The sequence below is a fragment of the Chanodichthys erythropterus genome, chromosome 10, assembly GCF_024489055.1.
Source record: "Chanodichthys erythropterus isolate Z2021 chromosome 10, ASM2448905v1, whole genome shotgun sequence".
In the NCBI taxonomy this organism is placed as follows: Eukaryota; Metazoa; Chordata; class Actinopteri; order Cypriniformes; family Xenocyprididae; genus Chanodichthys; species Chanodichthys erythropterus.
Genome location: NC_090230.1, coordinates 28,162,903 through 28,188,871, shown reverse-complemented (window position 1 = coordinate 28,188,871; position 25,969 = coordinate 28,162,903). Strand labels below are relative to the sequence as shown.

General features: G+C 37.1%; 3 protein-coding genes across 6 annotated transcripts; 2 read left to right on the top strand and 1 right to left on the bottom strand.

Annotated features, from left to right (window-relative positions):
• Positions 1-361: 361 nt before the first annotated feature.
• arl8a (ADP-ribosylation factor-like 8A) lies at positions 362-7,283 on the bottom strand. Its single transcript, XM_067397089.1, has 7 exons — positions 7,010-7,283; positions 5,208-5,288; positions 4,953-5,026; positions 4,792-4,885; positions 4,642-4,709; positions 3,569-3,639; positions 362-3,146 (listed from the first exon to the last, which is right to left on the bottom strand). Exons 1-7 carry the CDS (start codon positions 7,130-7,132, stop codon positions 3,097-3,099), a joined length of 561 nt encoding a protein of 186 aa, XP_067253190.1. The 5' UTR covers positions 7,133-7,283; the 3' UTR covers positions 362-3,096.
• An 849-nt stretch (positions 7,284-8,132) lies between these two features.
• c10h6orf89 (chromosome 10 C6orf89 homolog) lies at positions 8,133-14,941 on the top strand. The gene is made up of 8 exons (XM_067398889.1): positions 8,133-8,248; positions 8,404-8,780; positions 10,354-10,504; positions 10,582-10,730; positions 12,503-12,597; positions 12,690-12,825; positions 12,905-13,028; positions 13,107-14,941. Exons 2-8 carry the CDS (start codon positions 8,592-8,594, stop codon positions 13,187-13,189), a joined length of 927 nt encoding a protein of 308 aa, XP_067254990.1. The 5' UTR covers positions 8,133-8,248; positions 8,404-8,591; the 3' UTR covers positions 13,190-14,941.
• A 301-nt stretch (positions 14,942-15,242) lies between these two features.
• On the top strand, positions 15,243-23,526 carry znf76 (zinc finger protein 76). 4 transcript variants are annotated; one of them, XM_067397081.1, is made up of 13 exons: positions 15,243-15,799; positions 17,323-17,399; positions 18,943-19,026; positions 19,098-19,175; positions 19,249-19,367; positions 19,446-19,517; positions 19,588-19,704; positions 19,791-19,992; positions 20,072-20,251; positions 22,306-22,503; positions 22,599-22,819; positions 22,898-23,002; positions 23,307-23,526. In XM_067397081.1, the coding sequence occupies exons 1-13, from the start codon at positions 15,768-15,770 to the stop codon at positions 23,388-23,390; spliced, it is 1,569 nt and encodes a 522-aa protein (XP_067253182.1). In that variant the 5' UTR covers positions 15,243-15,767; the 3' UTR covers positions 23,391-23,526. The 4 variants fall into 4 exon arrangements, with proteins under 4 accessions (XP_067253182.1, XP_067253183.1, XP_067253185.1 ...); XM_067397082.1 differs by having other exon boundaries at positions 15,244-15,521; positions 19,246-19,367; XM_067397084.1 differs by having other exon boundaries at positions 15,244-15,799; positions 19,246-19,367.
• Positions 23,527-25,969: the final 2,443 nt, after the last annotated feature.

Here is a 25,969-nt window from a genome sequence, read left to right as displayed (position 1 = left end):
CTCTTGCAAAGTGAACTAAGTCATTTACGAAATGTGTGTGCTTGCAAACCACTTTGCCACTTGATTGTAATAAAGTGAATTATAAATATAACTTTGTTAGGTCGACTTCGCAAATTACTTTGTTATTACCAACAAAACTGACTTAAAAAAGTCTATTATAAACAAAACAAGGTGTCTTTGTAAAAAGACTTCGAAAAGTCAAGTTCGTTACAATCGACTTCATTATAATAAAGTTGTCAGTCGCAAGCACACAACTTCGTTGAATAACTAAAATGCATGTTTGTTTGTTTTTAAAAAGTCAACTTCAACAAAGCTATTAAAACAGTCATTACGAAGTCAACTTCAACAGTCGTTTACGAACTTATTTTTGCGTAGCTAAGATGTGTGCTTGCAAACCACTTCACCACTTAATTAAAATATACTGAATTATGAACGTAACAATCAACAAAGTTGACTCTCAAAAAATCTATTCGAGACAAAATAAGGTGACTTCGTAAAGTCAACTTCGTTATTATAAAGTTGTCGCAAGTGCACAACTTCGTTAAATGACTGAAATGCATTCTATTTCTTAAAAGTCAACTTCGACAAAGTCATTACGAACTTAAATACGAATTTACGAACCCAACAAAGTCACGTAGCAAAGTTGTGAAACCAGTTTGCTAATAGATTATGAACATAACTTCATTAGGATGACTTCGTAAATTGTTGTTATAAATCAACAAAGTTGATTTTGTTAGTTTGACTTCATAAGCGACTTTTGCAAAGTGAACTAAGTCATTTACGAACTTGGTGTTACGTAATGTGTTTGCTTGCAAACCTCTTTGCCACTGAATGTAAGGAAGTGAATTATGAGTTAGTTCGACTTCGCAAATGACTTCAATATTACTAACAAATTTGACTTTCAAAAAAATCCATTAAAACAAAAATTGGCTTCATAAATGACTTTTTTAAAGTCAGCTTCGGTACATTGACTTCATTATAAAAGATGTGTCTGTCACAGGGTGAATTTCATTAAATAAGAAAAATGCACACTGAAAAAAAAAGTCAATTTTGAAAAAGTAATTTACAAATTTGTTGCGTAACTATGTTGTTTTCTTGCAAACCGCTTCGCCACTTGATTAAAACATACTGAATTATGAATAACAAATCAACAAATTTGACTAAAAAACATAATTGCAAAAAAAATAAAAAATAGGGTGACTTCATAAAGGACTCGGTAAAGTCAAATTCATTACACCGACTTTATTAAGTTGTCTATGTCACAAACGCACAACTTTGTTAAATAACTACAAGTCGTAAAATGACTTTTAATGCTGTTTACGTCACTTTTCAATGACAATGATGCTAATAGCAAGTTAGCAGTTGTATTGTAGTGTAAATAACTTATGTAACTATGGTTACCATTGTAACCAGGGTAATCATGTGAACTTTGTTGTGTCAAAGTCAACTTCATAACTGGCTAACTGTGCTAGCAGTGTAGCTTTGTTGATTATCACCGTTTTGTCACATTGCGTCGTTTGCTCTTGTGTAGACGAGGTTTAGACGCGCACCCTAAGAAAATATGACAAATCAAAACATTAGTGGAGATGAATATAAAATGATTTGCAGTTGCGAAAAATCAACCGAATAATCCTGCTGCATTTAGAAAGTAAATATTATTCTAGTCTATATGACGGCATTCGTGCACACAAACACAATCACTCACACATTCACATTCACACACACACAATCCGTTTGTTCAGATTGCTGTGAATATGAGTGGGGTCTTCTTTATTATTATTATTATTATTAATATCATAGGAAGCTAATCACAGGACAAACACCGTAACGCTCAGGAGGGAGATCTCATTTGGTTTAAGTTGCTATTTACATAATCCAGTTGAAAAACACTGTGAAAAAAACATGAGTAAAAACATGCTAAAAACAACCAAAAGAATGATAAAATATGTAAATTTACATATGTATAATCAACCGACACATTTATAAATCGTTATGATTTAGGCCAAAACATCCACATACGCGACAAAAAATGAAACAAAATTAAGCGGAAAAAAACCTTTGTCTCTCCCCGATATGAACAGCGATCCGAACCAACACTGGACGTCAGCAGGAGATCTGCACGTTATTCGTCACATCTCCGCTGTTTTTATTTGCGCAACGATCTGCGGGTCTGACATAGACCGATCAACGTTCGTCATCTGACACTGTATTGCGATCAAATATTCCTCTAAACACTGACACGATTTGTGGACTGACATTCCTAAAACTTGACGCAATGGGTTGCCATGACAACCCACCGATGTCGTTGACACAATGCTGTCATTACGGCGACTAGGAGGAAACATATAAAACCTTCACCTGGACACATTAAACTCTTTCCGACGGATTTGTGTGCTTTCTGTTAAAACGACAGATTTCGTAATGTTACGCGATTAGCGCAAACCTAGATGATGTCACATTCGCCACCACCAGGTTATAAACAACTTTGATTTTGTAAACGACTTTGTCAAAGTCAACTTCGTTAAATTGACTTAATAATAAAGTCGCAAACTTTGTTAAACAACTAAAAGTTGACTTAGTAAGTGACTGTTAATGTCAACAAAGCCGTTTACGTCACTTTTCTGATGATGTCAAATCCGTAGGAACGACGCCAGCACCAGGTCACGCTAAAAGGCTAATGATGCTAAAATAGTTAAAATCGGTGAATTCTCCCAGTGAATGTTCGGAGAGCATGTGGAACGTTCTCACAACGTTGGAAAAACGTTAAAACAAGATGGCGGCGTAAAATGGACCGCCGCAAATCACGTGACCACAGAGCGCTGGTTCTGACAAATGCTGTGGGCGTCGGTTGAGGTTTGATCAAGTCTTCGAGCAAAAACACGCAGAACGCGTCATGTGACACGTCCGGACTTCATGATGAACCGTAAAAAAGCACATTCAAGTAAAAACAAAAATAAACAATGTAAATGATGTGAATTAGTTTATAAGAATAGAAGGAGGGGCGGATGCTTGTTTGTTTAGAATGAAATCAAGAGCGCCTAAAATACAGTTGATCACATGATGCGGTTCCTCCAATGAGACGCCAGCTCCGCCTCCTCAGCTCCGCCGGGTCCTTGAGTGCTGGATCAGCCACTGTAGTGTGATGTCTGGAACGCACAACACGCTCATTAACATATGACCCGCCCACATTTATTCAGTACTCAGCAACTTGACCCGCCCAGATAAACTATGAGCAGCCAATCATAGAGCTCGCTGACGTCTTAAAGGTACAGTAGCACAAACAGCCTGTTAAAAGGGATCTTACAATTCAATTTCTGTGAGATTTCAATCAACTTTACAGTCATTTGTGATTAATAGAATTTAAAAAAAAAACTTTTATTGGATTTTATTAGTTAGTTAGTTTTATTAGTTAGTACATCCTGCTTTCAATATTTCAATTATTTTTCCATGCCTAGAATTTACAACGTTTTAAAACAGTTTTCACTTTCTCCGACCATCAGCAGGGCCTTACTGTCAATAAAACGATCGATATCTGGTGTGAAACGGTATTTTAGTGCAGTTATCTTACCGATGTTGTCCTTCTCCTTACAGGAGATCGAGTAACAGCAGATCTCTCTGTCCTGGATGGCCGACAGGTTCCTGTAGATCAGATTTATCAGATTATATCTGACTGCATTCAAATCGCTCAAGATGGATTGTGATCGGAAAACAATGCATCTACAATGAACTTTCATATTCATATAGAATATTTTGATGTTACATTAATAATCACAAGATAAAAGCCTCACAGGCACTTTAAAACTTCATCTTCACCAGTTTCTTCACTTTTCAACAATAAATGCTTATTTCTTATAGTTTTAAACATGTTATAAATATAACTATATTTTATAACTGAGGGAAAGACAATATTCCACATACTTCTAATAATTGGTAATTATGAAACGAAATTATGAAATCCTGTTAGCAAATTTTGAAACTTATCTGATTAAAACGCTGATGTGATTTCGCTATTTTCTAGCAATAAATACTAAAAATTAAATACAACAAAATTTTTTATTTTTAAATACATTAAAAATATAAATACATATATTTTATAAAACATGTCAGTGCTTTTAAAAAATCAATATGAGTGAAATTTGTAATTTTGCAACCCTATTAGCAAATTTTATTAAAAATGTTTAACCGTTTAAAAATTAAAACCATTAAAATTTGACGTGATTTTGCTTAAAATTCATAATTAAAAAATATATTTTTCAAAGATGATTCAAAGTTATACATTGATTAAAACACTGATGTGATTTCACTATTTTCTAGCAATAAACGCTGAAAATGAAACAAAATAAAAAATTTAAAAGATGATTTCTTGTATTTTTAAATAGATTAAAAATATAAATATTTATATTTTATAAATGAGGAAAAGAGACATTATTATTCATACTGTCAGGGCATTTAAAAATCGGTCAAATAAATAAATAAATAAATGAAATTTGTAATTTTGCAACCCTGTTTGCAAATTTTGAAACTTATCTTATTAAAACACTGATGTGATTTTGCATAATTAAATTAAGTAATTTTTTAAGAAGTGTGATCGGATCTGACCACATGACGGAGGTGTAAAGAAATCTTCAGATATGAACTCACATCCTCTCGATGAGCTCCTTCTCGTCCAGAGCTCCAGGAAGATCTCGCTTATTGCCCAAAACCAGAACCTGCGGGCAGACAGACACGTTCACGATCACGTAAAGACCGCAACATCCACAACACATGATCCGAATCTCTCCGACGACTCACTGGGATTCCCTGCAGCTGCGGTTTGTCTAACAGGTTGTGCAGCTCGTTCTTCGACGCCTCGATCTTCTCCGGATCCGCCGCGTCCACCATGTACCTGCAGCGACACAGGAGATCGGTAACGGTCACATGACATCACGAGGGCGTTCGGGGGATATACTCACACTATAGCGCTGACGCCGCGGCAGTATCGCTCCCACATGCTCCGGAAGCGCGGCTGACCGCCGATGTCCCACAACTGCAACACAACATTATATAACCTAATTATAAGGCAATGCATTCATTAAACAAAGCACTCTTTTATTTGAATCCTCTTTCGTAAGTCCACTTTTGAATACAAGCATCTGCTAAATGTGTAAATGTAAAAAGAAATGCCATTTTTTTATAATAAAAATCTGTGATGTTGTTGACGGACTGACCTTGATGGTGACGTTCCCCTTGGTGATCTTGCGCATGTTGAAGCCGACCGTAGGGATCATGTCCTCGCTGAACTGACCCGACTGTGGGACGAGAGAGAGATTCACACAGGATGTGATGTCACTGAAATCTGACTCATCTGTGAGGACTCGCAGTCAAGCAGCAGGTGCTGATGTGATTTACAGCCCTAAACGCCTGGATTTATGCGCCGACGACCTTCCTGAGTGTGTGTGTGTGTGTGTGTGTCTCAAACATGTGAAAATGCTGATTGGACAGATGCCAGATGCTGATTGGTTGAGAAACTGGGTCAACACTTTTTTTGATTGACAGCTGTAAAGTCCATCTGATTGCTGTGAGATCTTGTCTGATGAGGTTTAATCTGATACAGAATCAACTGATACGAAGCGTCTGATCCGATACATTGTGTCTGATGATGTGTGTCGGCCAAATGAATAGATATGCAATATGATACACTGTGTCCGATAGTGCCGCATCTGATTTAATGACGCTGAATTAGACACATTGTGTCTGATGTCTGTCTGATCCGATGATGCTGTATGTGATACATTGTATCTAGTGATACTAAAGCACGGTATCTAACGATATGAAACATTGTGTCTGATTTGATCTGATGATGCGCAATGTGATTCATTATATCTAATAATGTATCTGATCTAATGATGCTGAATCTGATGCATTGTCCTGATCCATTTTATCTGATCTGACACACTGTATTTAAGAAGGATGAATCTGATACATTATGTCTGATTTGATGTGATAATGCACTATGTGATACATCAGATCTGATGATGCCGCATCTGAAACATTGTGTCTGATCTGATAATTCTGTATTTGATACATTGATTCTAGTGATTTTTATCTGATCTAATATTGCTGAATCAGACAGTTCTATATTATGTCTAATGTTGTGTCTGATCTATTGTTTCTGATCTGATACATTGTGTCTGATGTTGTTGTGTCTACTGTATTGAGTTGAATGTTAAATCTATTGTGTCTGATCAGATGATACACACAATGTACTTGATCACACAGTATCTGACACACATTATATCTAGTGATGATGCTTTATCCAACACATACTGTCTGATCTGATTATTCTGTATGTGATACACTGATCTGATGACTCTGTATCTGAAACACTGTATCCAACGAGAATGAATATGACACATTGTGTCTGATTTGATCTGATGATGATCTATGTGATGCATCTAATAATCTAATGATGCTGTTTTATCTTCTATATTATGTCTGATGTTGTATCTGATCTACCGTTTCTTTAATGTTTTTAATGACGCTGTGATTTTTATCTGATCTAATGTTGCTGAATCAGACGGTTCTCCTAAATTACATCTGATGTTGTGTCTGATCTACTGTGTCCGATCTGACACACTGTATCCGACGATGCTGCATCTGCTACATCTCGTCTGATGTTGTTGTGTCTTCTGTATTGAGTTGAATGTTAAATCTGATCTATAGTGTCTGATGATGCACACGATGTACTTGATCACACAGTATCTGACACATCATGACGCTTTATCCAGCACATACGAGACATTGTATCTGATCTATTGCACTGCCGTATGTTCTATATTGAGTCTGATGATGCTGCATCTGCTACATTGTGTCTGACACATCATCATATCTGCCCTGACGACGCTGAATCTGACACATTGTGCTGATGTTGTGTCCGATCTCGCTGTAATCGGGAGCGCAGCGTCAGTCACGCGACCCGTTACTCGACCGAGGCCTGTAATGAAACGAGAGGCAGGAAAGGCTTCATTACCGCAATCACGTTGACGAATGTGGTTTTTCCCGAGTACTGCAGGCCGACGAGCGTCAGCTCCATCTCCTCCTTCCAGAACAAGGCCTTGAACCAGTCCAGCAGCTTGTTGAATAACGCGATCATGGTGCGGGTTCGGCTGCGGGGCTCGTGCTGTCGTGGTCCGGATCTGCTGCTCACGGCTCGTCCTTCCTCATTGGGTGGGGTTTCACATCCACGCACAGCTGATCCAAACAATGCGGGACACGGGCATGCGCGCTCTCGCTCCTCGCAGCGCGCGCGCCCCCTGCTGGAGAGACGCTGGTGACGTCATTGTTTGTTTTTAAGTCAGATGTCAAATAACACAGTTAAAATATAGCATTTTTATAAACTAAGAGCACAAAATATGATCTATAAATAATTTTAAAATTTAACTATATTGAAAAATTAACATCTTCCAATATTTAGATATTTATAAAATATTCTCCAATATTTAGATATTTAAATATAAAACACTTACAATTAATGAATGAAAATCTCTCTCTCAAAAATAAATAAATAAATAAAAAAATCAATGCTGTATGACAAGTTCAGTGTGTGTGTATGATGCGAGCTACAAAATATATTCAATATTGTATAACTGAAATATAAAAATATGTGAAAAACTAAATAAATCTGATTTATAAAATGGTACATTCGCTTGTTGAAGTAGCTATAATAAACAGTGTAATATAACATATTTTAACATAAAATATAGTAATAATAATAAATACTTTGCGTCTACATAATAAATCATTGCATACATTTTGTGTACATGTATAAATAAAATATGAATTTGAGCCAAAATATTATCTCTGTCTTTTAATTCCTGCCGTGCTGTAAGTGCTTTTTAGAGTTTGATAAAATGCGCTGTATTGAGTTAATATTTAGTCAAGTCAAGGTTTGGTAAGTTTAAGGAGTTATTTAAACCTCTATTTGAGCATTTACAGCGGCACATTCGCTTGTTTTTATTCCCAAAAATACAATACTTATAGATGTATATTTGAGTGAATAAACTATAAAATATTTTATCGTTAATTTAATCGCTTATTTAATCAAAATGAACGAAAATGTCGCGAACGAACGCGTTGAATCCGCTGTTGTGAACGCGCAGATGAGTGACGTGAACGGCTCAGTCAGCGCGAGCAGTGTTAGCGTGAACGTGCGAGTGAAATAACTCGCTAAACTGCTGGAAATCATCGCCGAATCAACAATAAACCGACAGTAAGATGATCGTTTGTGTTTATAGAGGAGTGTTTGTGCGGATAGCAGAATATAAAGACTGTAGTTGAGGGAGTTAGCGCGCTCGCTGCTAATAAATATGAGGAAGATTGTCATATGTTTGTCTGATTATGTGTTTCTGACTTTATTTTTCACAGGGTTCGTCAGTCATGAAGGCAAACGCTTTCTCCCGTGATTTAGGATAAAAAGAACATCTGTCAAACAACACACACACACACACACACACTTAAACACACATTACACACACGCACACATCTCACCTGTCGATCAAACACCTGACTGATGAAGATGATGATGATGATGAAGACGCGGCTCTGACTGAATCATGGGCTCGTCTCTCAGTGAACCCTGCATCTACGATAAGCTGTCGGAGAGCATCGAGATCCTGCGGCAGTCCGGATATCGCTACGGGATGTCCGAGAGAGAGATCGAGAAGTTCATCAAACAGGTTCTGGAGACGAACGAGCCCCGCCGCGAGCCGCCGCAGTTCCCCGTGCTGAGGGCCGCCGTCAAGGTGTAGAAAATCATCTTTATTATGGGCCAGAATAATACAGAATTGGTGCAAACTGCTGTCCCACAACCAAAAAAACACATTTAAAAAGCATTTAAATATACAAATTTTAGATACTTCTTTTATCTATTGAATCCCATAATAATATTTAAAATATCAGTAAGATTAATATATATAAAATCATCATTTATTGGGTACTTTCAATTGGGATGTGTTTGTCCTGAACCCTGACCCCTACATTTCAACTTGTGAAAATATTGAAATCATTTTTAATTTACTTTGTTTAAATCACGAAACTTTATGTAAAAAAAGTGTCCCACATGTTGATGTCACTACCGAAACGGTGTGTGTTTGAGTCATTGAGACACTTCTACATTTCTGATCAGGAGATATTCCTGTGTTCTTCTTCTCACAGCCTCTCTTTCACAGCAAAGTGTCTAAAATTGTCACTACCGAAATTTCACCACGTTTCGGGCACGACTGTTTCGGTACTGACATCATTGTTTCGGTAGTGACAAAAGGAACACATTATCATTTATTTGGGGAAACAAACTCAATTTTAGTACAATTATGCAAATCATTAGTATTTTAATTGTGTTTTAGTGTGCGAGTTAATTTTGGTCACTACCGACACATTACTGTCACTACCAAAAACATGGTGAAGTTTCGGTAGTGACGTCATTGTTTTGGTAGTGACAAAAGTACACATAATTTATTTGAGGGAAATAAACAACATTTTAGTAAGGAATGTCACTACCGAACACCTTTTTCTGCAATTAACCAAACTTCTTGTGTGTTATTCGATAAAATGTAGTTTTTATGTGTGTTCAACTGTTCAGATCTGTGTTAGATAACCAAGAGCTGATCGTCATCTTTGAGCGGCTCAAAAGTGTCAAATTGTCACTACCGAAATTACATCACATTGTTTTGGTCCTGACTGTTTTAGTAGTGACGTCATTGTTTCGGTAGTGACAGAAGGGAACATATAATCATTTTTTTTTAGGGGAAATAAACACAATTTTAGTACAGTTATGCAAATCATTAGTATTTTAATGTTTTAGTATGTGAGTTTAATTGTGTCATGTGATGTGGTCACTACCAACACATTACTGTCACGACCGAAACATGGGATGATTTGTCAGAAATCAAGTATATTGAATGATCAACTCAGATGTTATCATAGTGTTTGGTTCAATGTTTATTCAAACATTCACTTTGAAATCAGTTTGATAAACTTTATGACTTTTACAAAGAAAGATTGGATTCAAAATACAACAAATCTCATAAATTACACTTGAAATATTGTTAAAATTGTAATTATTGATTTACCTGTGAGAACTTTCTCTAAAAAATAGCTAAAAACTACATTTTCAAGGTAGATGTGAACAAAATCTTAATAGGTCAATGTGACCCCTCTGATTAAATTATTTATTTTTGTGTTTCGGTAGTGACAAATTTGGGGAGATGATTTTTGATGAAATTTGGAGAAATGTGTATCTTGGATATTATACAATTTGCATTCATACAAAATATGGCCGTAGTTTTTATACCAATGTTGTGATCTGTGTGTGTTCAGTGTGTGGTGGCGGTGGGTGTCCTGCTGGTGGCAGTGCTGGTGTTCTCGTCTTCTCTGGGCTCTCTGAGCGCCGCGGGACACAACAGCTCGTCTCCTCTCAGTCACGTGCGTCTGCTGTCGCTGCCCATCGCCAAGAAATACAACCTACAAGGTGAGACGCGTTCAGACACACCCGCAGCGCACCCGTGCCTACATGTGCATCTGAACACGCGTGTGTGTTTCTGGCAGGTTTTCACCAGCGGTGGGCGTCCGGCTCCCTGCAGACGGCTCCGGTGAACTGCTCCGCCTGCGCAGACGTGACGGAGGTGCTGAAACTCACTGATGGACTGAGAGCGTCTGCAGGGAAACTCAGACAGACGCAGCCGCTGCTGCTCAAGGTACACACACACTTTCTCACTCACACACACATTTTGCATGGCTATGAGTGTGACATTGCTCATATATTTCCAAGTGTATGGGGAAAAATCAGTTTGAATGAGGAAAGCGATATCTTTGTCATACTATGGTTAAAGGGATCTCTGATTCAGCTTCACCTCGGATTTAATTTCCTTGTTTACAATCTTGCTTCATTCCAGAATTAATTAGCGTTTTTTTATGGTCTATTAACTCACTCTTAAAGTCGGTCTGTTGCCGCCACCTACTGGCGTAACAATGTAACCTGCACTGAAGGCGTTGATAAATCCCCATCATGAACATACAGGTTCCTATCATATACTAGGCGCAACGCGACGCAAGGTGTGACAAGTGTTTTTTGCTAGTCTCAGTCCCTACTAGGCATGTGACGGTATCAAATTTTCAAGTTGCGATTAATTGCTGAAGCTTTTATCACGGTATATGGTGTTATCACGATATTGAAATGTTGCAAAAAAAAGTGTTGTCATAGTATAACAGGTTTAAGAACTCTTTCTGAATGTTTAAATACAATAATACAATACACATAAAAACATATAAAGTAAAATTTTCAAACAGATTAAAGTGCAAAAGAATATAAAAAACAACAGGAAACACTTTACAATAAGATCTCGTTATTTAATGCATTAACTAAGATTGAGCAATAGCTACATTTGTTACAGAAAGTATTATTTTTTTGTTAATGTTAGTTACAACTAACAATGGTCAGTTGTATTTCTTATCTCAGGTCCATTAAATAAGTTCTTTTGATTTTAGTAATGTTATTAAACAGTAGAAATTAACATTAATTAAGAATAATTAATACTTTATAAGTATTTTTCATTGTCAGTTTGGTAATAATGAATTAACATGTTAACTAATGAAGCCGTATGTCTCAAAGTTTTACTGAACAATAACAAATAATCAGAACATTTCTAATCATTAGTGCATGTTGTAGTCCAGATTAGAATATAAAAATGTTTAAGTTTGAAAATAAATAGCCTATTAAGTCTTTAAGTATTCAGTATTTGGTGCTGAGATGAACAACATTCAGATTACAAAAAAATGAATGGCTGTTTGAAGCATTAAAAACTAGCGCAGCTGCTTTGTTTCCGGGGTAACCGCTGCATTTCTGCTGTTCCATCAGCTTGTTTACATCTGATCGCGCGTGTCCCTTTGACGCAGAATACAGCGAACATTGTGCATTTTATACGGTTGATGGGGAAAGTATTCTTAAATGCATTATATAAATTTTAATAATTAGTAATAAATTATTTACAGTATTTTGAAGTGCCCACAATAACAATATTGTGCATATTCATTATCATGATATCGCATTACCGAATGTCGGCACAAGTCTAAGCCCTACTCAATTCCAAGAATGCCAACATTGTAATATAAAATTATTTATTGAACAATAATAGCCATTATAAACTTTGTATTTAATATGTATTATTAAATAAATGGTAAGTTGAATTTTTTTTAAACTTTATATCTGTAATTTGACTAAATAAAAAAGCAATATTTTCTGTGCAAACAATATAATTAAAATGCTTTACATTTAACTTCTCTGCTCTAAAGTTCTTGGTCTTTAATGTTGCCCACAGTCACTGCATGTGCTGCTCTTTATTTGTACCATTTTGTTTTATCAGTATATTCTTATTTATATGTTTATCTGTTTTTAGAAATTAAAAGATAATAAGGATATTGTTTGCCAATTTAGTTCTCTTATTAAAAACTGTCCTGGTTTGTGTTTCAGGGAGGAGCGTCTCTGTCTCGCCGTGTGTCTCAGCTGGAGCAGTTCTCCTCGTCCGACTCGCTCTCACCGTCTCCTGCCAACTTCACTCTGCTCTGGTAATGACATCACATCCTTCACACGCCGAATGCTCACGTTCCCGTCAGCGTGTCCGTGTGTGTCGTCCTCACCCTGTGTGTCTCTCCGTCAGGAGTTTTTCGTCCAGTCCCAGAGAGACGGTTCTCCGGTGGTTGTTTCCTGATGCTGAGCTCTGCCCCCTGCTGGACAACACGGGCACCACACTGCAGCGCTGCCAGCTGGGCACCGGCACCGACCCGCAGCACACGGTCAGTCCGCAGCGCTCGCTCCGTCAGCAGTGCTCGTGCGCGTTACGCCGCGTTACACTGTGTTGTGTTGTTGTTGCAGAGAGTGCAGGTGTTGGGTTGGCTGGTGGTCGCTGACGGTTCTCCAGCCGTCCGTGTTCTTCCCGTCCAGCGATGCCAAAACCACTGCCGCTCCTTCAGCCTGTGGCTGGAGCCGGGAGATATGGGTAAGACGATCACATGACCTGACAGGCCCCAGGCCGGGGAGCAGCGTCTCCATGACGTGTGTTTGTTGGTGTCCGCAGTGTTCGCCGACCCGCGCTACTGGCTGATGGAGCTGCTTCCGTCCGGAGCGCAGAGCGTGCGGTGTGACGGTCCGGTGCTCTGAGACCATGTGACTGTGTCGGACACGCTCCTGAGAGGCTCCAGAGCTTCCCTTCACCCTGAGGCCATCAGCGCTGAAGAGAACGCCGGTTTCAGACCGCTCAGAGTTCAGACGCTGACGTCGGATATCAGGACGCCACCTGACCCTCGGGTTGTGTTGAGGAAATGACATCAGTTTAGGTCTTTCTTTCTCTTCATTTAGTGATGTTTTCTGACGCCGTCGTCCGTCTGGATGAACCTCACGGCGGTCAGGAACATGTTCGCACATATTTCATTTTGTTTTGTTTAAAGAAAATCATGTCAATTTTAGGACTTTTGACATCATTTTCATGACGATTAAGCACTTTTTATCTTCAAATTACTGAGATGCAAAAAAACTAATAATAATCTCATTACCGTAATGCAAAAATAATATATTAAGTATTTTTACATCATGGTAATATTTGTTGAAATTAATTGATTTTGATAAATCACAATATTTTTTTCATGTTAGGGTAATGAGAATATTTTTCATAATATCGTAAATTAAATTTTTTCGATGATAATGAGAACGAGATTTTTTTTTGTTGAGAATATTGTTCCATATGACTTTTTGTTTGTTTTTTGTGTGATGGTAATGAGAACAAGATTTTTTTTTCTGTATTTTGATCCAAACAATCTTTTTTGTGCATTACGGTGATGAGAATGAGGATATTTGTGTTGTTGTTGTGGTAATAAAATTGAGAATATTTTTCAGTATTGAAGTGTAAGTGATGATAAAGACAATATATTTTTTTGGTTACGGTAACGAAAACAAATATTTTTGCATTACAGTAATGTGAATTTGTGGAAACGGTGTTTAATTGTCATGAAAATAACGTCACGATGCAGTCTCTGAACTCTCTGAAGCCTCTGCAGATCAGCCAATCAAAGCACTTTAAATGTTTGTCATCAGCCGATGATGTCACATCCTGATGGCGCACTCGTAGAGTGTTGCGTCTGACGCCGCTGGTGTTGGGCGGAGTTGTTGCTGCTCCACCAATCAGAGATGACTGAATGTGATGACATCATCATCACGGCGCGTGTCGATGTTCATCGTAGCTGATGTTTTTTGTCCTCCAGAGTCTAATCATTGTAAATAATGAGAATATGATGAAGAGTATGTGATTTACTAATATGATTCAGAGATTTATGTTGATTGTGATTTTAATGCAGGATTTACACAGTAAACAAAAGCTGCTGTTCGTAACCTGCTGCATGTGCCTTCAGTGTTTGTTGTGTGACAGTTGAATCATGGGATTCTATATATGTATATAAACACTATTGTTCAAAAGTTTGGGGTCAGTAAGATTTTTAAAATGTTTTTAAAGAAGTATCTTCTGCTCACCAAGCCTGCATTTATTGGATTAAAAATACAAACAAAAACAGTAATATTGTGAAATATTATTATAATGTAAATCAGCTGTTTTCTATGTGAATATATAGTAAAGTGTAATTTATTCCTCTGATCAAAGCTGAATTTTCAGCATCATTACTCCAGTCTTCAGTGTCACATGATCCTTCAGAATCATTCTGATATGATGATTTGATGCTCAAGAAACATGATTATTATCAATGTTGAAAACCGTTGTGTAAAACATTAAAAAATCCTACTGACCCCAAACTTTTGAACGGTAGTGTATATGTGTATATATATATATAAAACAATGAAATGTGCTTTTAATTTTATATATATATTTGTTTTTTTATTATATAATATGCATAATATTTAAAAAGAAATGCACATAAAAAGAAGGTATAATAAAAAAAAATGTCAGAAATTACATTTAAGCAACGGTATTAACTTTAGAAATATTTTTTTGGACATTGATGGATTATTATTTGGGTAGACAGCCTGATTTTAATCTCCAAAACTTTTTTTTTTTTTTTTTTTGCTGTTCAAATTTGCTCAGTGAAAGTTGAGCCCATGTGATATTACAGTATTATTACATTCTTCCGGTTCCGGTGTATGGAGAGCAGAAACCCAAAGAAGCCGGAAGTCAGGCATGAGGCTCCGATGTGATTCTCTCTGAGGACAGCAGGGGGCGCGCTGTGGCTCAAACACACTCCAACCTTCTGATTTCATCTGTTATTTATACCATTTCAAATGATTATGTGCTAAATACTTAGCATGGAACACTTACCTTTTGTGGTATAATATATTAATGTATAACACAGCGCGTCTTGTTAAATTAAGCTTTTAAAAACTCTGCCGTACGCGCAGCGCCGCCTGCTGGAGGACTGACGCACTGCTGCTGCTGGTGATCGCGCGGGCAGCGTTGCCGTGTGTCGCGGTGCATGTCGGGCCGCTGGCGGTGGTGAGTATCCCAGCCTGCGCTGCTGCTGCTCCAGAGAGAATGATGGGATAGTGGAGGACACAGCAGCGCTGCAGACACACACATACATTAGTCACGTTATTTTGGCGCTCTAATCGTCTATATGTGTGTTTATGTGCGCGTGTGAGTAAATGTAAATGTGTGTAACACGAGGCCTGCGGCGTGCGCGTGTCCGTGTTCAACTGGACTGTAAAGGCACTTACAAAAGTAACACCAAACGACACAGTGATGGACAGTACTGAATTATCACCATATTCAAGGTTATTTACATGGTGCTCCAGGGTTCCTCGAACATACTATGGTATTACCATGGTACAAGACAGTTCTTTTTAGTGTTTTGTGCTGCAGAACAAATGTGGTTCTTTCAGCATATTTTGGCAGTCAACTGGACCGTATGTTGCTTAGCAACAACAACAATGTATGCTTGAGTTATTGCAATCGACTTCGGTTGCTAAGCAACAGCGAAAATGTGCGGTAAACGCGGCGAATTCACGTGAGGCTAGCGACATCTGCGCGAGGAACTTCCGAATCGCGTGGATTTCGCTTAAAGGGTTAGTTCACCCAAAAATGAAATTTCTGTCATTAATTACTCATCCTCATGTCGTTTCACACCCGTAAGACCTTCGTTCATCTTCAGAACACAAATTAAGATATTTTTGATGAAATCCGATGGCTCAGTGAGGCCTGCATAGCCAGCAATGACATTTCCTCTCTCAAGATCCATTAATGTACTAAAAACATATTTAAATCAGGTCATGTGAGTACAGTGGTTCAATATTAATATAAAGCCACACCAAAAAAACAAAATAACGACTTATTTAGTGATGGCCGATTTCAAAACACTGTTTCAGGAAGCTTCGGAGCGTTATGAATCTTTTGTGAATCTTGTGTTTTGAAATCGGCCATCACTAAATAAGTCGTTTTTTTGGCGCACCAAAAATATTCTCGTCACTTTATAATATTAATATTGAACCACTGTACTCACATGACCTGATTTAAATATGTTTTTAGTACATTAATGGATCTTGAGAGAGGAAATGTCATTGCTGGCTATGCAGGCCTCACTGAGCCATCAGATTTCAACATAAATATCTTCATTTGTGTTCTGAAGATGAATGAAGGTCTTACGGGTGTGAAACGACATGAGGGTGAGTAATTAATGACAGAATTTTCATGTTTGGGTGAACTAACCCTTTAAATATTGGATAAGATCAAAACTTCAACTGAATTTAAGAGAATAATGACACTATTGCTGCATTACAGCTGGCTTTTTTGGACTAATTTTGCAACATCGACACTTATCGAACAGAACTGAATCAAAACAAGCTGAATAATGATGCTATTGTTTCTGCCATAGAATAAAAAGTTAATTGCGACTTTTTATCTCACGATTCAGACTTTTTTCCTCCAGAATTGTGGTATAAACTTGCATTCGCAAGATAAAAAGTCACAATTACCATTTTTATTATTCCGTGACGGAAACAAGTTGCTTGTAGCTGAAATTCAGCTGCTGAATCGAACAGTTCTGTCCACACCACTTCCTGATGTACAAATGTAAAACTGTCAATCAACTATCCCTTTAAACATACGAGTTCCATATAACATGAACTTCACTTTTCCTCAGCCTATTCTTTGCATTCATTCGTTGTATTTTCCACTTGACTGTTCACTTTGGCATGTGAAGTGTTTGAAATAAACCCCCTGAAAAAACGTACAGTTTTAATGTCTTAATCTAACTGTTCTAAAGAGCGTGTGAAAGGGTTGTGTTCTTTGACTGCTGCAGGATCATGGAGGGTTTGGGGCTTCAGGCCGTGGCTCTGAGCGACGGATCCACTGCTTACATACAGCAGGCCATCAGCGGTGAGACTTACACTGAAAATGCCCACAAAATCAAACGAAAAAACATACGAGTTGCTAAAAGAAAACAAGGCACATATGAACATTAGATTTGACTGATTTGTGTCTTCATTTTCATTCATTTCTCATAACACTTTACAATAGGCTCTCATTAGCTAACATGAACTATGAGCAATATATTTTTTACAGAATTTTAGTTGTTAATGTTATACAATTATTTAGGAAACATAAATTATAATTCAAATCAGTTGAAATATAATTTAAAAAAATATAATTATTGTTTGTTCATGTTAGTTCACAGTGCATTAACCTATTTTAACAGATACAAGATTTGATTTTAAAATTGTTTTACTAAACAATGTTAACAAATGAAATTTTAATGTCAAGTGTTACTGGGTGTTTTGTAATTCTCAATATTATCCATACCATCAAATAAAATTATTTGTATACTATTTTAGTATTCATTAATATTTCATATTAGTGTTTTAATAATTGTGTGCTTTTGTCATTTTTATATTATATATTTCTATTTAGCTTTAATTTATGTTTATTTCAGTTATAGTTTTAACTAATCTAATACTTCAACTAAAATTACTGGATGTTTTATCATTTTTGTATTTCTATTCCATCTAATTTTATTATAGCAATAAAATTATGTTTTAGTTAAAATAATCATAAATTAAAACCAGTACAACAAATGATCATAAAATACTTTTAAAATACAATTTAAATAATAATTTATTTTTTGCATTGCTTGAAAATCTGCTAAATTGTCATTAAAATAACGTTGCAATGTAAAAAAATTTGATGAACCTAAAAAAAATAAAATATTAATGAATGCTAAAATTATATTTTTTGTTTTTCTTTTGATTCTGGGATCAAGATTCCAAAAACATCAGCTGGAAATATCTTAAAATTGTGGACATTTGTACAATTTTACAATGTAAAATCTGTAAAATAGCTGGAAATATCTTAAAAATGTTAATTTTTTTCAAAAGCTCTAGGAAAATATTTAATTTCTCATGCCAAGAACCCTTTAAATAAATGAAATTATCTAACTAAATAAACAAATCAGTGCTATTGTTAACTAAAACTACTGAAGATCGTTTTTAGTAAATGATTATATGAAGTGTATTAGTAAAAACCTTGTGTTAGAAAAGTTACAAAATTGCTAAAATTAAAATAAATATAAATGGACGCTAAATATAAATATTAAGAAAAAGGCAAAAGTAATTAAAATACTAAAATTACCTAAATGTAATAACTAAAATGTAAATTTATAAGTAATATTTAAAAAGTAAAATATAAAGCTAATTCAAAATATTAATAAATACTATAATTGTATACAAATAATAATAAAATGTAACCAAAATTTTTCTATTGTGAACATAATTTTTTCTAGTGACGTTTTTCACTAAAATCATTAAATGCTTTTTCTCATTGCAATATCTAGTCAATGATTTTTAGAAATCTTATCCAGTAATCAATAACAGGTAAAACGTCAGAAAGTGTGTGAATGTGTAAATCTAGTGTTTTTATCTGTCAGATGGGAGTCTGGTGGAGGGAAACACCATTCAGCTGGAGGACGGGACCACCGCGTTCATTCAACACGTCACCGTTCAACAGAAAGGTGTGTGTGACGCCACTGAGCGCCGCCGATCAGAGCGCGTTTGATACTGACGAACCCGTGTGTGTGTTTAGAGTCGCTGGCGTTCGAGGACGGTCAGGCCGTACAGCTGGAGGATGGGAGCACAGCGTTCATTCACCACACGCCTAAAGGTGCTGCACCAAACCCCTCGAGTACACGAGTCTCTCGAACGCATTTGACCTCTGACCTCTGTGTTGACAGAAGGGTTCGACCCCGGCGCGGTGGAGGCCGTTCAGCTGGAGGACGGCAGTACGGCGTACATCCACCACCAGATGAACGCGGACGCCGACGCCATGGGCACGCTGGAGAACTACACCACCAAGGTCTGATGACACGATATCGAACAACTCTGAGCGTGATCATAGACGTTCATAACTGATGTTTGATTTGATGTGGCATAGCTGACGGGGTCAGAGGTGGAGGTCGATGAAAATATCGAGAGCACAAATGGAGCGGAGCAGACCAGCATACAGGTATGATAGACAGATATTGAGATAGATAGATAGATTGTGAATGTCAGTTATATAATTGACTGTTTCTCAGCTGATGTTTGAGGGGAAGGTCTGGAGCTCCAGTAAAGTTCAGCAGGTCGGAGAGAAGAGTTTCCGCTGTGGACACACGGGCTGCGGCCGCTTCTACACCACAGCACACCATCTGAAGGTACAGAGCCGTCCCACAATGCACTGGGGTCGATCAGGCGTCAAACAGTGTTTTTGAGCACAGATGTGTGTGTGTGTGTCACTCAGGTGCATGAGCGCTCTCACACGGGCGACCGTCCGTACAGGTGCGAGGTGCCGTCCTGCGGTAAAGCGTTCGCCACGGGATACGGCCTCAAGAGCCATCTGCGCACGCACACGGGAGAGAAACCCTACAAATGCCCTGAGGACATGTGCTACAAAGCCTTCAAAACCTCCGGAGACCTGCAGAAACACGTGCGCACGCACACCGGTACGACCGCACAGCCGTTCAGTCGCGCAATATTGAGTGTACATGCAGAAATCAGCAGGCTTTTGGCTCTTTCTCTCAGGCGAGAAGCCGTTTAAATGTCCGTTCGAGGGCTGCGGGCGTTCCTTCACCACGTCCAACATCCGCAAGGTTCACACGCGCACGCACACGGGCGAGAGGCCGTACCTGTGTCCGGAGCCGTCCTGCGGGAGAGCGTTCGCCAGCGCTACCAACTACAAGAACCACATGAGGATACACACAGGTAACACGCACACTTACCGTCACTCGGCGAAATCCACCGTGTGAATTTGTTCCCACCACAGATTTGTTCACGTTCAAATTCAGGTGTCTGGCGCTTCATACATCGCTACACTACTGACAAAAGCAAAACAGTATTGTTATTGATAACTAAAACATGATTAATCATTCAAAGATTGCAATCTCGATTCAAACACCCACATGATCTCATTCCTAAATGACAATGATTCGGTTGAGTCTACTAAACCTGACAAAATCACACCGGAACATTCAGATCTGCGTTGGCGCTGTTGATCCAGAGAGAGCCGTTGTCATGTATAGGTGCGGAACAGCTTCACAAACAGTCTTTAAAATCAAACAGTGTCATTATTTCTGTCTTACAATGATTCAGATTGTCACAGAAGAAATGGGATAAAAGTTTATAGCTTGGATGTAAACACTGATGACGATGGTAGTGATTACAATGGAGTAAATCACTTTGAAAGTAACTTGGCGCTTCAAATAATTATAGCATTAATTACATCATTACGCACTAGTATGGAAGCCACTGAAATAAAATAAAAGTTATAATAACTTTTATATATATATAATATAACTTTTTATAGTGCAATAACTAATATATAATAACTAATAACTATACTACAATAATTGTGAGTTATAAATTTAAGATTGCGAGATATAAACTAAAAAAAAGAGGGGAAAAAATTCTGATATTATAACTCGCAATTCTGACTAATTCATAATTCTGACTTTATTTCTCATGTTTATATCTCGCAATTCTGACTATAATTCGTAATTCTGACTTTTTCTCATAATTGTTTATATCTCGCAATTCTGACATTATAACTCGCAATTCTGACTTTATAATTCGTAATTCTGACTTTATAATTCGTAATTCTGACTTTATTTCTTGTAATTGTTTATATCTCGCAATTCTGACTTTATAACTCGCAATTCTGACTTTATAACTCGCAATTCTGACTTTATAATTCGTAATTCTGACTTTATAATTCGTAATTCTGACTTTATTTCTTGTAATTGTTTATATCTCGCAATTCTGACTTTATAACTCGCAATTCTGACTTTATAATTCGCAATTCTGACTTTATAATTCACAATTCTGACTTTATAATTCACAATTCTGACTTTATAATTCGTAATTCTGACTTTATTTCTCGTAATTGTGTTTATATCTCGCAATTCTGACTTTATAATTTGTAATTCTGACTTTATTTCTCGTAATTGTGTTTATATCTCGCAATTCTGACATTATAACTCGCAATTGTGAGAAAGTCAGAATTGTGATAAAAAATTGCAAAAAAAGGTATAAAGGTATGTTATAAATTTAGAATTGCGAATTATAAACTCAGAATTGTGAATTTATATCACAATTGTTTATATCTTGCAGTTGAGTTAATAATGTGCAATTCTGACTTCCTCACAGTTTACAGAGTTTATATCTCACAATTCTGACATAACTCACAATTGCAAGTTAATATCTCACAATTCTGAGAAAAGAATTGTGAGATAAAAAGTCGCAATTACCTTTTTTTATTTTTTATTTAGTGGCGGAAACAAGCTTCCATACACTAGCTGGCGACAAACAACTTAGAATTATATGTCATTGAATCATTCATTCAAGAGATTCGTTCAAAAACACTGATTCATCCAGTAATGAAACAAGTGATGTATTTATGAGTCATTGAATCATTCATTCCACCAAATTTTTTTTTTTATAATTCTTTCAAATTAATTAAACATTTTGCAGCAATTAACATTTTGTCAGAACCTGTTTTTTTTTTTAGCTGTACTTTGTCTATCCAGAGTCATCCAGCTCTAACTAAATGTGTTAATTAAATCTGTAGATCTTTTGGTTTACAATGAATTGATACAGATAGGTTTCTGATTTGATTCAATTTTGCAAATTCAGAACGATTTGATTCACAATCAGATTTGATTCGATTAAGATTAATGATTCGATTCATTCATAGGATTATTTCCCAACTATTCCTAAACTGACTCTTTTTTTATTTATTGATGTTGTGTTTGGTCTCTCAGGTGAGAAGCCGTATCTGTGTACGGTTCCCGGCTGCGGGAAGAGTTTCACGGAATATTCCAGCCTTTATAAGCATCATGTGGTTCACACACACTGTAAGCCGTACACCTGCAGCCACTGCGGGAAGACCTACAGACAGACGTCCACGCTGGCCATGCACAAGCGCACCGCGCACGGAGACTTCGACACCGCCGAGGACGGTGAGAACGACTTTCTGTCTACCGTACGCATTGTTTCACTTCAGATTTTTGCTGCACTTTTTGGCAAAGTTTGCAAAGAATGGTTTCGTGTGTAGACGCAGAGGTTTTTCAGGCGTCGCCGCAGGGCACCGAGCAGAACGAACGTGATGCCGAAGTTACCATGGAAACAGACGACATCATCAGCTCACACCTGCAGGTCCTCGGCACGGCCGTTACCATGGTAACCCAGGACGGAACCACCATCGCCGTCCCTGCCCACCAGGGCCGCACTGGGCAGCAAGTCACCATGGTTACAGATGGCAAAGAGCTGCAGCCGGTGGGTATTATGGGATGAACGCTATTGCATAGTTATCAGAGCTCAAGTCATTCACCCATATCTGTATTCGTCCTGCAGGTTGCCATAGTAACGTCAGACGACATCATGACCGAAGGGAGCTCATCGCCATACCAGCAGGTGGCGCTGCTAGCCACGGAGAACGGCACACAGATCGCAGTACAGGTCAGTTTTATACCTCACTCTAAATGTACATCAATGGGATAGATGTTTAACTGCCTTAAAATTATTGTTATTACTTCACATGGCAGTTTTGGACTCATATCGAAAAGTCACAGATGCATACTTGAAAGTCCATATGAAACAGCACACATAAAGGACTTGTGGCACAGTGTTTTTAACATACAATGATTCGATGATACCATTTAGGGGCATAACCTTTTTACTTTTTGCCTTTTATTGAAAAATAATTTAAAAGTTTGTTTAAAGTGAGATTGTCTGACTGTGTGTATTGGTTGTGCATATGCAGTTAGAAGATCAGCAGACATTAGAGGAGGCGATCACCATGGCAACAGCAGCGATTCAGCACAGCGGGCTGACCTCAGATCAGTGACAGCTGAAAATCACAGACGCCTTTTTAATGTTTAGTGTGTATGAGGGAGAATTTGGTATTTTTACCTGCTTTGAAGCCAGTAGAAGTAAAACATGATGAAAATAATGATGTATATTTGTTAATAAACAAGCTTTATGCAGTACGTCTTTGTGGAATGTGTTTTTTGAGAGGTTAAACCTTCAAACTAGAGACGCGACGAAAACTGGTCATTAAACCATATTATTTTTTATTAAAAAAAAAAAAAAAAAAAAAATATAAAAATATATATATAAATATATATATATATATATATATATATATATATATATATATATATATTATGTCCTTATGATAATGTAATTAGTTTTTCTCGTGAATATTCGTGAAAAATGGCGCAGGATTGTGTACCATGCAGCTGTCACAAAAATAAGGGCATCAAAATCGATTTTGTTCTACATATTTTCATTTTTGACGATTTAATGTGAGGACTATCCTATATGTGTAGCTACATTGAGTTCTAGAGAAAATGAAAAAAACTTTAATAATCCTAGAAACATTTCTAATGGTAAATTTTCCACTGTGGAGAAAGACGCGCTTTTTTCCTCAGAAGACGGTTTGAATGATTTTGATTTGAATCTCCCGCGTCGTCTAATAAATCATTATCGTTATTTAAACACTAGTATGTTAGCTCTTAAAAAACAACAACAAAACTTACCGGAATTATATTTAGTAACTCCCCTAGATCCATTTTATTCGCCGTCGTCGCTTGTCAATCTCAAACCCTGTGTGCAGTGCTGCTATGTCACCAGCAGAGGTCAGCAGCTTCACTTGGATGTGATCGGAGCTCAAACTGGCGGCATAACAGCAGTTTATTCCTCGGGTTACCGAAACTTATCAATGTTTACTAACAGAACCTCAAAAAAGAACATAAACACATATTTACACATCTAATTGAGTTTTACAGACATATTAGAGACCATAAAGACTTATTTAATAATTTATGGATTCCAGTGTTATTTTAGTATAATTTATATACTATTATAGTAATTTATTATTTTAAATTAGCTTTTATATTTTCAGTTTTCATTTTAAATTTTAGTAACTGGGTTGGCTTTAAGTTTATATATATATATATATATATATATATATATATATATATATATATATATATATATATATATATATAGGTACTATTTAGATTTCATTTATTTTTATTTCAATTTAAGTTCAGTTTTAGTTTATTTAGTAATTTTAGTGCTTCAACTTAAAATTATTTCAGTTAGTTGCCAAGGCAGCATTTCAGTTTTCCTCTAAAATGTGTGTGTGTGTGTGTGTGTGTATATATATATATATATATATATATATATATATATATATATATATATATATATATATTTATACACACACACATTTTAGAGGAAAACTGAAACTTATACAGTTAACAATTCTCCCAAAACTCCCTCCATGTCTCTTTTTAGATCTTTTTCCATTTCATTTCCTGTCAGTATAGATACAGAATGTGAATTTGTGTTGAATTCGCTGTATTTCCGTGTTTTACTGCAGTTCACACACACACACACACACACACACACACACTGACTAGTTCTCAGTTCTCCCTCGGCAACAGTCTCTTATTGGCTGAGCTGCTGTGATGTCAGCCAATGACGAGAGGGGGGAGAAAAAACAGTGGCTTTGGGGTTTCCTCCTCAAAACTGACTGGAAACACCAGTGTGTGTGTGTGTGTGTGTGTGTGTGTGTGTGTGTGTGTGTGTGTGTGTGTGTGTGTGTGTGTGTGTGTGAGAGCTCAGCAGAGGAAGTTAAAACCGAGGACACACCCAGACTAAGACCATACCATAACAAACACACACCCGTTCGCTGGTATTTAGGTGGAACACAACACAAATAAATTCTTTAATTATCTATTCTATCTAATTTATTCTCTAGAACAGTGTGTGTGTGTGTGTGTGTGTGTGTGTGTGTGTGTGTGTGTGTGTGTGTGAGTTTAGCTCTTTTAGCCTTTTGCATTTGAAAAAACAAGCCGCAGAAACAGGAAATACTCTGAATTCTGGGCTGATCTCTTCCTGTCACGTCCAGTGATCAAATTAATCAAGAACGAATCTTCAGTTTAGAGTCTCAGTTGTTGCTCTTTGAGTTCTCAGATGAGTTTCGTTGAAGTTTTCGGTCAATAGCTGTCGTGATATTTATATACTATTATATTTAACTGATCGAGACTTAAATCTGAGCACAGTTTGAGAGATGTGACATGTTTAAGTAGCTAGGGTCTTTTCTCGGGCCCTTTCCTTTTCACCATTTGCATTTCATCTTATTTCTGTCTATGAGAAACTACTGAGAAACTTGTGTGTGATGCGAAGGGTTAACGTCGTGATCCGGCTGAGGGGTTGTTTGGATTGAGATGGGGGTTTGTTTTGGTTGTGCGAGGATATGGGGGCAGGGTGTGTGTGTGTGTGTGTGTTTGGAGCGACAGCTGCTGGTTTAGTTTCCCGGGAACTTTAGGACAATGAGACACTGTGAGACTTCGGCAAACAGCTGCCAAACACGTCAGCGCCGCTAAATCACTTTACAAACTCTAAATCTGCTCA